Below are 16,443 nucleotides of genomic sequence, written 5' to 3'. Positions count from 1 at the left end.
GACGTGCTAAAGATGGACAGATAATATGGCACAATATTGGCAAAGTGTGCAAATTATTTTTGAAGTCAATCAAACTGAGTAAAAATATTTAACTGAGTTAAATTTTTTGGGATTAAACACCCGAGTGAATGCTTTCATTTTGACAGCCCTATACATACACACATATATATATATATATATATATATATACACAAATGTGTGAAGAAAATAGATAAAAAATAGATAAAAATGAACCCAGCATTGAAAACTTTATTGATCACTTTGTATGAGAACGTAAAGACTTTTTTTTATGTGGAAAGAAAGAAAAAATAAGAGAGGAGCTCTCATCATGTGCCACAACGACATGCGAGAAGTCCATAAAAACGCCAAGAAAGTGACGAATCCGCTTAGGAAGTCTCGAACATTTTCTTCCTGTCCGCTTTGTCTTCAATGTTCTTACGCCAGTCGCCCACCGCCTCTGTCGGCTGAACACACACACACACACACATTTAGACACACCCAACTGTTTGTTATACATGTCATAAAATATAAAACAAGTCTGTTTCTAAAGCATATATATATATATATATATATATAGACACAGAAATTTGACTTGCCCCCCAAAACGATTTTATACTTGTGATATTGCACGATTGAGAACGAGTGTGAAAGGTTCTTTGTTTTTGAGAATTTGAAGCAAGCAAATGCGAGTGTCCGGCGTGTATTTCTGACCTCCTCCTTGACTTCCTTCTTGACCTGCTTGAGGTTGGACCTGAGGTCCATGGTGACCTTGTGTCTGGAGCCCAGCAGAGCTTGCAACATGGAGTCAGCTGACATGCGCACCTTCTTCAGGGCCGGCTTCTTGACGCCTCGCAGCTCCACCACTTTCATGTTCAGATCCTCAATCTAGCCAACGCACAAGCCGTGACGTCACGTTCCTCCTTCTTGGCTTCCTGCAGGAGCGTCGTCTTACCTCCTTGTTGGTCTTGGTCACTTTGGCCTGGGCGTCATAGCGTTCTTCATCGATCTTGTCGATGGCGGCGTGGAGCTTCCGGCACATCTCCTGAACGCGACAGACAGCAAGTTCACTTTGCTTTGTTTCGCTTCCAGGCTAAAAGTTGCGCTTCTGTGTCAAGGAGAGCGTCGGCGGTGGTGGCGGAGACCACGCCCAGCCCCCTACTGGCGACGACGGACAATCACATGATCATGTGACGTTCATCAGATGCAGGAGGGGAAACATGAAACTTCCTTTTGACTCGGCTTCTCGGGATCTAGCGGACGCGATCGATTTGGCTTCACGGCGATTCCTCACCATGAGCGTGGCCTGGTCGCCGCCCAAGTTGGGGGCGGGGCAATGTTCCACCATGTGAGCTTCCTTCTGCTCCGCCAAGACTTTCTTCTCATCTTCCAGCCAGCTGAAAGCGATCTGCAGGATCAGACTCTGCAGCGCCGCCGTTGTCGCAACAACAACACACACACCCGCACACGCATTGAGTTGACATGAAAATGAAAATTTTCTTTTCTGTAGTTCACATCATTGATGATTTATTATATTTTGCTGACAAACAGCCTCAATATCTGTTTTTATCTTCCGTTTAAAAAAAAAAATTGTCAATAAGTTTGCCACTATTATTATTCTTCATAAAAAGATTGCCTCGTCTGCTCTGACAAAGCTTTACAATCAAAACAGCAAATGTGAAATGAAACGAGCACAAGTATTTGTATGGAATTAATGTTCTCATGGGAGTGATTTTGGTTTATGAAACAAAAAAATGTATTTTATAGGACGAGAAATTATTGATATTATTGCACACATTATACTAGATGGCAATTCGTATGAAAACATATTCACCTTCAGGTGATGCCTTGAAGTCAAAAGAATTGTTACGGTGGGATCATAGATTGCTAGAACTTTCTTGAAATTAATTAATACAAAATAAAGTTGAAAAAAATACTTACTTTCAAAAAACATTAAGAAAAAATATTATATATATATCACAACCTATGAAAAAATATTTGAATGTTGTGTTGTGACCCAAAACATTTAAAGATAAAACCTCTGCTTTAGACCAGCTCAATTAAATCATGGGAAAAAAATTAATAATAAAAAAACATTTAAATTGAAAAAATGGCGTTACCTTAAGGTGATGCCTGCGGCTCGACGTCATTTTTTTACTGCCAAAAGAAAAATATTCAAGAATCAATGCGGCGTATTTATATGCACTGTCCACACTTTAGAATTCAAGTGACAGCGGTCGCCATGACGACGTGACTCACTCCGACATGTTGCTGTGTGGTGCGTCTCAGCAGCTGCACAAAAAAAAATTCCCCAAAAACAAAAAAAAAAAAAAGGAAAGGAAGAGGCATGAAACACGACGCACATCATCGTGAACGCTGACATCAGCGTGTTGCGCCGATTGACGGACGTTTTGGGGACGTAACGCGAGCCAGCGCACTAAACTGGCATTGCTTGGAATCAGGTGACGCATCTCGACACTCGTCCCTCCAAAAATATTGCAAACATTTCATTGCACTTGCTTGAATTCCTTTGCTCACTTTTGCTCATTGGCGCCACCAAACATGTTGATGTCCGCCTCCCGGCGACGTTTTCATCCATCAAATTGGAGGCAATTAACGAATGGACGTATCGCTGGCAGTCCTTAACCGGAGATTCCAAATCATTTTTGTGGCGGAGCAAAAGCGTGTGAATCCTTTGGGATTGAAAGACGTTTCATTTTGGATAGCATGCGCACGTGTGCTTGCGGCGTCGTCGTGAACGTGGATCTCAGTCACGTGATACGCGAGGAAAAGAAGCCAACTCGCAAAATGGGATGATTGATTCATGAAAAAGCTTCTTCAAACATGCCGACGAGCCAGTAACGCCCAAAAATTAGAGTCGTCCTCCTTGGGGTTCGGTTTCGTCCGAGAAAAGCGGCCTCATTTCCGCAAATGAGACACGTTGAGCACGGAAGACAAACGCATCAAGAAGTGAAAACAAGATGGCGCACGTTTGCAAGTCGTGTCGAGCGGGAGACGGGATCGTTTGTTGTCATCGTTTGTTTCCATGACAGTCTGTCAAAATAAACGATGACCTCTTGGCCTCGATCATTTTATTTAAGGTTTCGAAAAAAAAAGGAAAAAAACACAATCAGTAGGAGCGCAAAAATAATTCCAACATCGACATTGAGAGGATTTGGAAGAACGGCGGCTTGCAACTCACCTGAGTGACCGGAAGAAGGAGGAAGCGGAGCCGCTGCCAAGTCCGCCGACGCCTTCGGTATTTATACGCAACGCGGCGCCGTCGTCCTCGTTATGGAAGCGCATTCCCGGGAAGGCCAATGGGCCCGCCGGCTCCTGAAATACTCCGGGCTCCGACACCCAAAACCGAACCGTGGCCCTTCCCCTCCTGAGCAGCTCAGCTGACGTCTCAACAGGTTTTGGTTTTTTTTCCATGTTCAATTTGTTCTTTTAAGTTGAATGATTATTCAAACGAGTTGTCAATTTTAATGTCAACAAAAATACAAAATGGCAGCGTTGTTTTATTTTTGCTTCCAGCTTTTTTCAATGTCTCTTGAATTTTTTTAGAACATTTTCTTTTTAATGGTTGTTAAAGTTTTCCAACTCCGTCGATTGGACTTTGTTTTCAGCTTAATGCATACGTTTTATTTCGTTCATTTGACAAATAATTATCTTTGGTCACATTTAAATTTAGAGTGTAGTTTTTGCTCTATCTCATCGGTTTTCAGAAAAAAACCCCACAACATTTTAAAGAGTAAATTACGCCGATTTACGTCTGAACTGTAATTGCTTTTCTAAATTTGAAGGTTTCTTGAAATTGAATGAAGTACATTTGATTTTTTAAAGTAAATTTCAATCGTTACTATTAAGAATCTTTTTTTTATTATTGTATATTTTTAATTCATTATTAATAATAATAATTAATAATAACTAATTATTAATTATTGCACTCATTAAAAAAATATTGTCCACGTTATTATAGGAGTGTCAAACTCAAATACACGGTGGGCCGAAAAGAAAGCATTTAATTTTTTCAAAACAATATAAATGCTGATTTTTGCACTGAAATGTTTTATTCTAAGTGGTTTTATAAATGCAATACAATGATTCGTTTTTAAAATGACGATTATCAAATAGAATGTAAAATGGTATAGTTGTCATTTGGCGGGCCAAATATATTTAAATTGAGTTTGATACCAAAGTGTTATTTTGAATCTTTAATTTCACACTGCCGGTGTAATTGGAGTTGTATTTTTCCGTACATAAAATAAAATAAATTAAAAAAAAAAAAAAACTATCAAACGGCCACATGAAAAGTTTTTGTTTTCCGTTGTGCTCAATACGAAAAGTGTTTTGGCGGCAGCATGCTAATAAATGTGGTAAATATTTCTTGTTTTGACGTTTAGGAGGTCTCAAACATCTTCTTTCTGTCGGCCTTGTCCTCGATGTTCTTGCGCCAATCGCCGACCGCCTCTGTGGGCTGAAGCGGATCACAGCACAAGGCACCTGTTAGCATTAGCATTAGCGGCAGCAGGCTAACATTCGCTGATGAGAAAATCCGAGCTAGGAGGGAGCAGCGCCACCCTCTTATTTGTCAATCGCACGTCACATGACATGCTCCAGGTACGGCTCACCAGCGTCGATTCTGAGCTGAAGTGAAAAATCGCTCGATTTGGATCGACTCAAACTGCACCGATGCACATTCCAAGTTTTCAGTACACTCTTGTGAATCGAGTTGAACACATTTGAGCATCGAATTGAACGGTTGGCTCCCGAGAGACCTCAACTAAACCAAATGAAGTCAATCCGAACCCAACGGAACGGCTCAAAGTCAGGCCAGCCGACGGCCGCGAGCAAGAACATTGATCGAGTTGCGCTTGCGTTGTTGGCTGACCTCCTCCTTGATCTCCTTCTTGACCTGCTTGAGGTTGGACCTGAGGTCGATGGTGGTCTTGTGCTTGCCGCCCAGGAGCGCCTGCAACATGGCGTCGGCCGACATGCGCACTTTCTTCAGGGCCGGCTTCTTGACGCCCGCCAGCTCCACCACTTTCAGCTTCAAGTCCTGGATCTGAGCAAGGTGAGTCGCAGCGCACCAACCAACGTTCATTTCTTCAACCGGGCAAAATGTAAACACTTGCAAGCAGCATTGCACTGAACTTCCATCCTGGTCGTTTTTGGCCGGGGTGGGGCTCGTGTTGGCAGGAATGGGTTTTAATTAGTGCTGTCAAGGGATTCCTTTTTTTTTTTTTTTTTTTTAAACTAATTCATCACAAAAAAATCCAACATTTTTCAACGACTATTTTTTGCAAAGCTTATAAAATGTATATAAATGTTGAAATGGATGCAAAATCACCAAATATGAAGTATATTTAATTGAAAGACGGTTCTAATGTCTTTCTTGGATTCTTGAATACGATCTAAATGGAGACATCTTGACACACATTTATTTTTCCAAACATTTCTCAAAACTGCCCACAAGCGCCACACTCCGGCAGTGTTGCTTCGCAAACGACGACAGTCACCTCAATGTCGATCTTTTGCACTTTGGCTTCGACGTCGTAGCGAGCGTCATCAATCTTGTCGATGGTTGACTGAAGTTTCTTGCAGATTTCCTGTTTGGAAACAGTTTGAAGGCGGGCAAATATGAGCACAAACGGAACTTTCAAATCTGCTAACACCAGCAAGCTACATGCTAACATTGTTTCGCAGGTTTTTTTTTCTATTTGTAAAAATAAATAGTATTTTTAGATTTGTAAGGCTAAATGGTCAACGTTAACCCTCAGTATTTTTGCAAGCCAACGCTACCACTGTTTCTCAAGTTCTGCAACTGCATTCAACGCTTCCTGGATGCTAAAGCGAATAAAAACGCTAACATATTTGCCTTTGAACTGTTGTTACGCGAGCACTAATGACGATGCATCTTGAAAGGTTAACATTTATGACAATGGAAAGGATATTTTGTCGGTTCTCCGTCTGCGTTCACCAAATATCTTTGTCATCGTCGTTGTTGACGAAAACAGAACTAATTAGCAGGCGAAGCGCTAATGATGACGCTAACCGTTGTTTGGCGTGTTGTCGAAGGAGGAGTTGGAAAAATGTATCGATTAATCGAAAATCAAACGATTATAAAATTAATCAACAACTATTTTGACCATCTTGTTTCGGGATGTTGGCTCATGTAAATTGTCCAAAGGTTCTGAATTTCAGCCTCTCAGGAGTAAATTTTCTCCAATTTCTGTCATCCTTCATGAAAGCAGACGGATGACCTCTGATTATATCCGATTTGCTTTTACTTTGAAAAACAATGATCAACATTTTTGTTGATATTTTGACATGTCAAAAAAAAAAAAAACGATTATTTCAACAATGATTAGTTGCAGCCGTTAGCTAAGGCTAATGCTAATGCTAATGCTAACATGTGTTTGCAAGTTTTTCCTCATAAAAATGTTTGGGGTTTTTTTTCCACCTTTTTTTTACACAGCAATCTGATTGGTCAGCAGCAAAGAGGCGGGGCTTAGCTCACCACCAGGCTGGCCATGTCCCCGCTGAGGTCCGGTTGAGGGCAGGTCTCGACCATGTGGACCTCCTTGGCCACCTCCAGGTCTTTCTTCTCTTGCTCGATCCAGTTGGCAGCGATCTGAAGCATCAAACTCTGCAGGCCGAGGAAATTCCTTGCTGTCGTTAGCACCGTTAGCTATGTTAGCATCATTCTCACTGGAGTCTCACCTTCAGATGATGTCGGCGACTGGACGTCAACTTCTTTGCCCTGTGACAGGATGTTGTCATGAGCTCAATTTTGCACAATGCTAACTGTTAGCATACAATCACTGTACTGTATTTCCTTCACTTTATTATTTTTTTAAACCAAAGTTTCGGGGGATTTAAAGATAATTGGAGATATATGCAACAAATAGATTAGCTTTTAGCGCAACCCAAAAAATAATAAAAATAAAAAGATTAGTGGGAACAATGGGCTGTAGTTGTAAAAAGTTATAATAAATATTTTTAAAAACACATTAGAAAAAGTTACAAAGTTTCATTTATTGTTGTTATTAACAGTAGTATAGATAGATTTTAATTAGAAAAACAATATTTGTAAACGTTTTAAAACAGAAAAAAAAAAAAGAAAATCACAAAATCCAACATCAAACCGGTAACATTTCATGCCTGGCAACCTTTCAGCATAGCAGCCGCGGCTAACTTTATCTTCTAAACCGTCCACGTTGAACGTTCAGCTGCGTCTTGCAATTTTAGGACAAAGGCGGGAGGGTCGAGGCCAGAAGGCTACCCAGATCGCGACCGGCAAAAAGGGTCAAATGCCCAGCTCTGCAAAATGTTGCCGCATCATTTCAAAAGGTCATCAGATGTAATCCAAAAATGTATCTAAAACGTGTTTTGAAATCAAACTTTAAATGTAGAAATTATTTTAAGAGAGATGCAACAACTTTCATAAAATGGTGTTGTTATTTTTAAAAAATTCCCCCCCAAAAAACATTTTTGTAATGAAGTTGAAACCAAAACACAATGCATGACGCATTTTAATGTTACATAAACATTTGTAGAGTGATAAAAACGTTTATAAAATGACTACTTTAAAAAAAAAAAAACATTCAACAGTAAAGTGTCGACGAATTGTCACTCACTCGGACATGTTGGCTGCTCTTGTTGTTCGGCGTCTGTTGAAGGAAAAAAAAAATGTCAGCTGTCAAACTGGCTGCTCAGAGAAAAGGAAGCCCCGCCCACTTTCGCACCACCTGCACCTGCGACCTCAAAACAGCTAGCTCGGTTGAGGGGTGAGATCAAACCCCCCCCCTCGCCCTCTCCATCCACCCGACGTGAAAGGCCACCGAGACAGCCGGACATGCACGCCTCGGCCGTTAACACCAACGAAGATACACACACGCACACACACACACACACACACATTACTTTAAAACTTGGGGAGTGGTAAAGGTCACTTTCTCACACACACACACACACACACACACACCCTCGCACACACTGATAAACTCACCTATCTCTGACAAAAACAAAAACTCTTACATGCACACACAGATGTACTTGCGCACACAATAACACACATGACACACAAACTCGCACGCGCACACGCACGGTTGATTGAAAAGACAAACAGTTCATTTTAAGTTGACATTTTTTTTTTAGAACAAATCATAAAAATCAAAAGTTGCAAAGTTGAAATTGAAAATGCAACGAAAAAGACGCAATCCTGACCTGTGAGTGTGACACGTGCTTCCTGGCTCGCGTGGAGACTGAAGGCGATGAAGCGGGCGATGAAGACGATGAGGAGGCCGATGAAGAGGAGGAGGAGGAGGAGGCCGAGGAAACGCCAAGTAGGCGGTGGCGAGCGCGATTAAAAAAGAAGCGTTTATAGAGCAAAGTCAGCAACGGTTGCGCCACCGTTGGGTGGGCGGAGCCAGCGGCACACCATGGCGGCGTTGCGAATCTTTCGCTTTGGCCCTCCTCCCTCTTTCCTTGGCAAACCGACACACGTCCTAAAATGTCCGCGTAAAAACCTGTTCTGGGCGATTAGCGACTCGCGAGTGGGGAACGCGTGAACTGCGTTTGGAATTATTCTTCATTCCTTCCTGTCCAATTGCGAGCCACGCATTTTGATACAGCAGTGGCGCCTCGAGATACGAGTTGAACGTGTTCCTAAGACACACTTGAAACTCAAATCATCTTTCCCTCTTGAGATGAACGCAAAGGCCTTTAATTCGTTCCAGGCACCGGCCAAAAAACACCAATTTCATTTCTAATGAGTTTTTTTTCCTTTTTTTTTTAAGAGTATAAAAACAACTTTGTAATACTGAACTTTAGCACAACGAATCGGTGCAAATTTACCATAAAAAACAAAACAAAACACAAACACCAAATCAAAATTCCCAACATGGTCGGATCGTATTGTCGTCCGAGTGGAATGTTGAGATGGCGCTCGCGTTTCCGCACGTGTGACAAATCTACGCGCGCAACGGGCATGCTTGAAAGCGTTCCACAATTGACGTTGCAGCGCTCGGCCGCAAGTAGTTGCGTGTGTGCGCAGATGTTTGGCCGCCTTCTGAGCAGTCAGTCGGTGAAGCCCATCGAGGCAGCGAATAAACGCCTCGCTCTTTACCGCTCACGCTGGGCCTGAAGGACCAACTAGCTTAGCGCTAGCTCGGATGAGGCTAGTTCAACACAACGAGGACGGATTGAAAATTTCAAAGAGGCCGGCTTCTGACGCTTGCCAGGGTACGGCTCGACGTCCTGGTGATTAAAGTAAGTTCGTTTCAACCCAAAAGGAAAAACTTTTTGTGGGTTGATACAACTTCTTTTGGTAGTTTTGGATGAATTGTGTTGCCACGGTAACACAAAATTCTCAATGAAAATAGTTCCAACTCGCATCTTTAGATACCTATGCGGTGACATCAAACGGGAAAATAAAAAATGTCAGCATAAGAAAGAAAAAGAATATGACGTGCAGCAGGCACGGAATTAAATTGATTATAAAGAAGTGAAACTTTTTTTTTTTTTAGCCCATTTTGCCTTTATGGTTCTGCTGTTCTTCTGCTATCGATTGTTTATGTGTTTTCATTTGCCACAAATTTCTATGACGGCAATTTGTTACAGCTCCAGCTGTTGTGAAATCTGAAATCGCAATGAAGTTGGATTGGATTGCTTGTACTGCACTTCTTGACCACCTGCTTTAATTGGGGCATTCTGGTCTTTTTTTTCTGTGAACAAGACATTTCCTAACCGTGAAACATGATACCAAACTCCATTCACTTTTGGGCTGTTTTTTACACATGCTGCGATTTTGTCGCCACACTTTCATTGACACGTTACGATGATGTCGCTAACAGGTCAGATGAACTATCGGCACTAAAATTGGTTCTAATTCACATAAGATTTGTTTTTTTTGTTTTTTGTAATTCAAGACGTTGAATGAAGTGATCAAGTTCAAAGAAGAACAGAAGAAAGTCACTCACCATCTGTAGAAGGTCCACAGGAGCCGGCAGCAAGTAATCTGATTACGATGGAGGCAGAGCAAGGAAAATCATGTCTGCAGTGACATCTGGTGGTTGATTGTGATCATTGCAGTTGCCCGAATAGTGACCGAATTAATACAATTTTATGGGGGGGGGGGATGCACCACACAAAAAGTTATTTTGGGCCAATTTCAAGTTGATGGGACTTCAAAGGGACAATCGGAATTCGATCGCATCTTAGCTTTGCATTTGCTGTCACAACCCTGACATACAAGTAAACCTCATTCAAGAAAGTGCTTGTAACTCAGTGTACCTGGGGGGATATTTGGATATTTCATTGATGTTTGAGGAATCTAAATGATGACCTACCTTTTCTCTTGAATCTTGTTTTCCCTCTGCTGCGCAGCAACTGCAACTACAAACACATTATGTTCAACTCAATGACATTTACTGACGAAAAAAAAAATCGAACTGTTGAAAAAAATTAGAATTGAAGAAAATAGACTTACCTTGACAAGTCTTCATGAAATCTTCTTAAACTTTTATTGTCATGAAATATGGGCAACTCATTAATATCCTCTTTAATTAATGGACGGAAGAACAGAACGTTTGCTTGGTAACACGTGACGTCATGACGAGAAGCGGGAAGCGTTCTAGTGACATCGTGTGGGTAGGAGCGACATCGTGTGGTTGAGCACGACAACTGCACCCAATCACATTAAAAGCGGGTTTCAAATTGTTGCGTTTACAAAACGTTTCACGGTGACGTCACACGCGTTCTACAATAAAAAAACACAAACGATCACTGGACGCAATATTAGGGAAATCCTTGTCATGACAAAACCCCAAATTTAAACAAAGTATTCGAAATAGCTCTCTAGCTCGTTTGATAAAGCTCAAGCACAAAAATAAATCGTTTATATTAAACAAATGTTTTTATTCATTTTATAATAATCAAAGCGTTAGTATAAAAAGGTGCAAATTTTTCCAAATTAAAGCCACATTTTAGATATTGAGGGAGCACCTAATTAAATGGCCACTGAGTGTTTGTTAAATGTATTTTTTTTTCTTTTTTTCAAGAGATTCTGATGAAAAGAGTTTGAGCAAATCCAAAGTAACCAAAACTTATGTCCAGTTATACGAACGTTTGGGTTGAAGCTCATTTTGGGATGCACTTTTGTAAATTGCTATCTCAATCAAACACACCCAGACATTATAAATCTAGAAAAATATAATTGATGAAAAAACGAAACTAATTGAGCGCTTGTGTGTCAAATGGATACGAAGCGTTTGCACAGAGTCACACGGCAGCATGACAAAGTTTGACTTTGGCCAACATTTAATGAAACAACAAACATTTCTTTGATGACAATAAATGCACAAAATGCTTTTTAGGACGACTCAAACATCTTCTTCCTGTCTGCTTTGTCCTCAATGTTCTTACGCCAGTCGCCCACCGCCTCCGCTGGCTGCGCACACACACACACACAGTGTCATTTAATAGTGTAAAATTCAGATCACCGATTAATGGTGGTCTCGTCCCGTCACACTTAAAACATTATTAATTGACAAGAATTTGTACGTTCACTAATGTTGAACTGAACTTAACAACAGAGAGAAAAGATAAATCGTCAAAAATGGACTTTTTTTTGTTGTTGTTGCCATTTTTACCCTGACGAGGGAGTTTGAATTTCAGAATTTCTGTTTATACAAATAAAGTTGTGTTCTATTGTATTGTATTATGTTGTCACGGGTAAAAGTGTTTAAAAATAAATGAATAAATGACCCGCAAAAGGTGGCAGATTGTTGCTCATTTCAAAACAGCAACGATCGTCCGATGAAATCAGCCGGCCGATGAATCGGTTGGGCCCTCGCAAATCAGCCGTCATCGGAAATGTTCAGCGTGACACGAATTGTGCGTTTTGTTGAGTCTGCGTCATCCACACGTGAGCCGGTGCGCACGGCGATGGATGTGGTCGCCGAAGCTCACCTCCTCCTTGACTTCCTTGTTGACGGGTTTGAGGTTGGCCCTGAGCTCCATGTTGACGGTGTGCTTGGAGCCCAGCAGCGCTTTCAGCATGGCGTCGGCCGACATGCGCACCTTCTTCAGGGCCGGCTTCTTCACGCCCGCCAGGTCGATCACTTTGATTTTCAGGTCCTCGATCTGCACAAGAGGAGGACGAGCACGCGCGCGCGCGCGCATGTTAGCTTAGCACGTGCTAGCCACAAAACAACTTTGCGCTGTAGTCAGACACAAGTTCGCTACAAACGGTAACGCTAATGCTATTAATAACGCATCTGTTTTGCATCGCGCTCGCGTCGGCTCCATGTCCACCGGGAATCGCGAGGCGCGACACGCTATCCGCTTTGCCCAGCATGCTAAAGTGTAGCGCAATAAGAAAAATGTGCCCTTACCTCTTTGTCAGCTTTTCCAACTTTGATCGACAAGTCGTACCTCTCCTCGTCCACTTTCTCGATGAGGGCGTTCAACTTCCTGCATGTGTCCTGCACGCATCATCAAACGGGGACGTCATCAGCATGTGACATTGTGATCCTATTTTGTCGTCGAGTGACATCATCAAAATGTGACATCGTCACCGCCACCATCATGTTACATCATCGAAGGATGACATCACCTGATTTTGTCACACCACTTGATCACATGACATACTGATATGACATCATCATCATGGGACAAATTCATGATGCGATATCAACATCCTCGTGGGACGTGATTCTCGCGATATCATCGGCGGGTGACGTCATCCCGATGCGACGATCATCGTGTGACGTCGTCATGACCGAAAGTTTTCGGAAAGTACAGTACGACAGAGTGCGGGTTGCGGTGAGCCGACCATGAGCGTGGCCTGGTCTCCGCTGAGGCTGGGCCTGGTGCAGGCCTCGCCCAAGTAGTTCTGCTTCGCCACGGCCAGATCTTGCTTCTCCTGCTGGATCCACGTGGCGGCGATGGAGAGGATCAAACTCTGCAAGCAACCAAGCAAAGACGGACGCAGGCGGTTGTTACGCCCCTTCTCGTAGCGAACTGATATGGGCTAAGCTAAGTTAGCATGCTATGCTAAGCTGTGCCTTACGTTATCGTAGCATTTATGTGTATAAATTGGGCTCCTGCGCGCAGTCGGAGTGAATGTAACGAATAAAGTAACTGGTAATCGTAAAATCAAATCATCAGACAAGTAACAAAGTTATTTTTCAAAGGCGTTCTCAATAATTTCGTGATCACATGACTTCTCGGGGCAAACAGTGGCAACACTGACAAAAACAAAATCCTGCGGAATGTAAGCCGTAAACTAACTTGTCATTTAACAAGCTGCTTTCAAAATCAATTCATCAGCAAAGTAACTCAGTGACTTAGAAAGGAGGAATCGGGTTGCAGTTCACGGAAATGATGGCAACATTTAAAAATACACAAAATAATTCCACGAATAAAGTAACTTGTAGTCCAACTAGTAACGTCATCTGGAACGTAACTCGAGCGTTTGGTGTACCTTCAAGTGATGCCGGCGGCTGGAAGACATCTTTTTCCTAAAAAATTGGGGGAGCGGGGTGAAAATAAATCACGACAAAATGTTTGCGAGTACTTTTGAAATCTTGCAACTTACTCAGACATGTTGCTGGCGTTCGGGGCTGCGAGAAGAAGAAGAAGCAATTAGAAGGAGACGCGCTGGATGCCGGGTGGCAATCTATTTGCGAACTTTGCACTTTATAACAGCTGGGGGTCAAATGTCACCCGGGATAATCTCTTTAGAGCGTGGCGGGAAATCAAATCTCTCGGGGGAATCCACACCGTCCGGACTCCTTTCACGGAAAATAATTCACCGAAGAAAATCTAGTGTAGCATCGCGCGCGCCAGCGCCAAAAATACTGCCAGCTTCATCGCCAACAAAACCTCGGGAGACATCGTCATTGTCGCCGTGGGCAGAAATGTTGCGCAACTTGCGTCAGCCAAAAGTTGACAAAGAGCCGTGTTGTCAACGGGCATCTGCCAAACGAAAACGTTCAAATTCCTCGAGTAAAAAAAAAAAACAACTAAAAAACTAAAATACGCGCAAAAAGAATGAGAACGTTACAAAGCATAATTCTCACACACAGCCGATGGAAATAATAAAAGATCTCAAAAAAATTTATAAAAAAAATTTGTTCAAAACTATTAAATTATTTTTAAATAAATATGTAAATAATTCAATTAAATAAAAAATTAAGAGCCTTCAAAATCAATTAAAAATATCACTTAAAATAGAAAACGGAAAAAAAATTGTCAAATCATGAATAATAAATATGAATAAGTACATAGAAATGTTTTTAAAAAAAAGGAACAAGTATCAAATGTAACACAAGGAAAATATTTGCAGGTAAAAAATAAAATTTTAAATCAAAGAAAAATGGAGAATGACAGAGACCAAAATATTTTTCAAAAATAAAAATGCACAGAAAAATTACACATTTACATACACACATTATTAACACACACACACACACATATATATATATATATATATATATATATATATATGTATATATATATATATATATATATATATATATATATATATATATATTGGAATGGAATGGCATTAATTGCGATTAATCACATTTTTCAACTCCTATTTGTTGTGAAGCTTGTAACAGGTATTTACTTGAATAATATCTTGTAATTAATGCAAAATCCCCAAATATGAAATGTATTTTAAATCAAAGACTTATAATGTTTTGTTTTGTTTTTTTTATCCTTGAATACGATTAAAACGGAGTCATCCTGACAGGAATTTTCCGTAACAACAATTCTCAAAACGTCTACTTGTAGTTGTGCCCACAAGCATCACACTGCAGCAGTGGTAACTTGAGCAGGGTTGTTTGTACGCCTAATCTAGCACAATATTTGAATTTGGCTTTTCAAGATATGTCAATTCTTTTTTTAACCAAATAAAACGGAGTAACTGAGTTAAAATATTTAATCAATTTTTGACACTTAATCTTGAGGTAACACTTACCAATATAAATATAAATATAAATATAAATATAAATATAAAAAAGCGTTCCTATTGCCGGCAAAGGAAAGCATGCGGCAGCGCCGTTCGAAGGCTCGTTAAGGAGGCCCAGCAAAGGGTCAAGAGGTCGCAACGCTCGGCCGAGGAAGCGCCGGCTCACCTGTGCCGAGGAACAAGAAGAAGAAGAAGGAGGCAGCAGAGGCAGCGCTAAGAGTGTGCGGCGCTCCGACGTGCTAATATATACACGGATACATTTACATAGCAGGAGCAAAAGCCACGCGGCTCCTCTTTAAGGAAAAGGGCCGCCCGCCCACTCGCACATCCGCCGCTGATCAAATATCAAATCCGTGCCGCCAGGGATGAGACTCTGACTCCCAACATCCAAAGCAGCGTCTCCCTCGACTCGAAAAGGAGCGCAAGGGGGAGGAGGGGGAGGAAGAAAGCTGAAAATGAAGGAGCAGGCGCAAACTTTTACACAAACGTTGCAATACAGATTTGGGGAGTTTGGAGATTTTTAAAAAGGAAATATATATATATATATATATATATATATATATATATATATATATATATATATATAATTTCCATTTATTTATTTGCAGTTTTTGGGTTATACTTGAAGAATGTCCTTTATTATTTTTTGGTTTTTCGTATTTTGACCTTTCCATGATTTATTTTGCATTTTTTAAGAATAGTTTGAAATGCGGGAAAATGTTTCCTTATTTTTCTCTTCTTATTTTATTAAATTTACAGAGAGCATTTCCTTTTTTTATTTAAATGTACCTTACAAAAATAAAAACGTGATACTTAAAGTGTGAAATTCATCACATCAAGTGGTTTTAACATAATACTGAACTTTTTTCTTTTGTTTTTTTTTTCGGGTGTGGCAGTAAACTGTAGGAATTTCTTTCCAAGATGCAGGCATTGTATTTGATGGGAACATGACCCCACCAACATGGCTGCCACGTAGGTACAGCGTGCGGGCATCTCAAATTTTGCCTTCTATTCATATCGGTGACTGAAATGGCACGTGAGAAGCTCTTCTGGGTCACTTTCGATACGTTGAGAAGCAAAGAAAACTCCCTCAACAATGTTCTACTAGCATTAGCATGTTAGCTTGAACACTTTCTTGATCTAGATGCTGGCCAACGCTGCTGGCAATGGCTAGCAACTTGCAAGGCTGTTTCATAAAAAAGAAAATGAGACATAAATCAATATACTTACAATAAATGCTCGCAAACTCTGCTGAGCTAGCTTGACCTTTGACATGCCAGCTTCCAAAAAGGCCATCTTGCCGCTATAACAACGTGCGAGGGTGTCTACAGACGCGTGAAGTGGAGATAAACATTGACAGCCTCCGAGTAGCGGGCGAGACCACTAGCATGTTTGCTTCAACATGTGCTTGCGCCGTTTTGGTGCGAATGACAACTAGCGACTCGGGAAGGCGTTTCAAG

General features: G+C 41.2%; 3 protein-coding genes across 4 annotated transcripts; all 3 read right to left on the bottom strand.

Annotated features, from left to right (window-relative positions):
• Positions 1–235: 235 nt before the first annotated feature.
• Positions 236–2,150, bottom strand: LOC148334554 (troponin I, fast skeletal muscle-like). The gene is made up of 5 exons (XM_088297799.1): positions 2,118–2,150; positions 1,292–1,420; positions 953–1,042; positions 712–885; positions 236–464 (listed from the first exon to the last, which is right to left on the bottom strand). The coding sequence occupies exons 1-5, from the start codon at positions 2,145–2,147 to the stop codon at positions 387–389; spliced, it is 501 nt and encodes a 166-aa protein (XP_088153925.1). The 5' UTR covers positions 2,148–2,150; the 3' UTR covers positions 236–386.
• A 1,940-nt stretch (positions 2,151–4,090) lies between these two features.
• On the bottom strand, positions 4,091–10,386 carry LOC148334553 (troponin I, fast skeletal muscle-like). 2 transcript variants are annotated; one of them, XM_088297798.1, is made up of 7 exons: positions 10,353–10,386; positions 7,641–7,673; positions 6,724–6,763; positions 6,521–6,649; positions 5,520–5,609; positions 4,892–5,065; positions 4,091–4,477 (listed from the first exon to the last, which is right to left on the bottom strand). In XM_088297798.1, exons 2-7 carry the CDS (start codon positions 7,646–7,648, stop codon positions 4,400–4,402), a joined length of 519 nt encoding a protein of 172 aa, XP_088153924.1. In that variant the 5' UTR covers positions 7,649–7,673; positions 10,353–10,386; the 3' UTR covers positions 4,091–4,399. The 2 variants fall into 2 exon arrangements, with proteins under 2 accessions (XP_088153924.1, XP_088153923.1); XM_088297797.1 differs by lacking the exon at positions 10,353–10,386 and adding an exon at positions 8,230–8,529.
• A 914-nt stretch (positions 10,387–11,300) lies between these two features.
• Positions 11,301–15,318, bottom strand: LOC148334552 (troponin I, fast skeletal muscle-like). The gene is made up of 7 exons (XM_088299299.1): positions 15,150–15,318; positions 13,604–13,628; positions 13,490–13,526; positions 12,839–12,967; positions 12,399–12,488; positions 11,974–12,147; positions 11,301–11,452 (listed from the first exon to the last, which is right to left on the bottom strand). Exons 2-7 carry the CDS (start codon positions 13,609–13,611, stop codon positions 11,375–11,377), a joined length of 516 nt encoding a protein of 171 aa, XP_088155425.1. The 5' UTR covers positions 13,612–13,628; positions 15,150–15,318; the 3' UTR covers positions 11,301–11,374.
• Positions 15,319–16,443: the final 1,125 nt, after the last annotated feature.

Source organism: Idiotropiscis lumnitzeri, chromosome 6 (genome assembly GCF_059441095.1).
Source record: "Idiotropiscis lumnitzeri isolate Australia: NSW breed Sydney's pygmy pipehorse chromosome 6, RoL_Ilum_1.0, whole genome shotgun sequence".
Lineage (NCBI taxonomy): Eukaryota > Metazoa > Chordata > Actinopteri > Syngnathiformes > Syngnathidae > Idiotropiscis > Idiotropiscis lumnitzeri.
The sequence above is the reverse complement of the archived record's forward strand: the minus strand, read 5'-3'. Positions and strand labels throughout refer to the sequence as shown.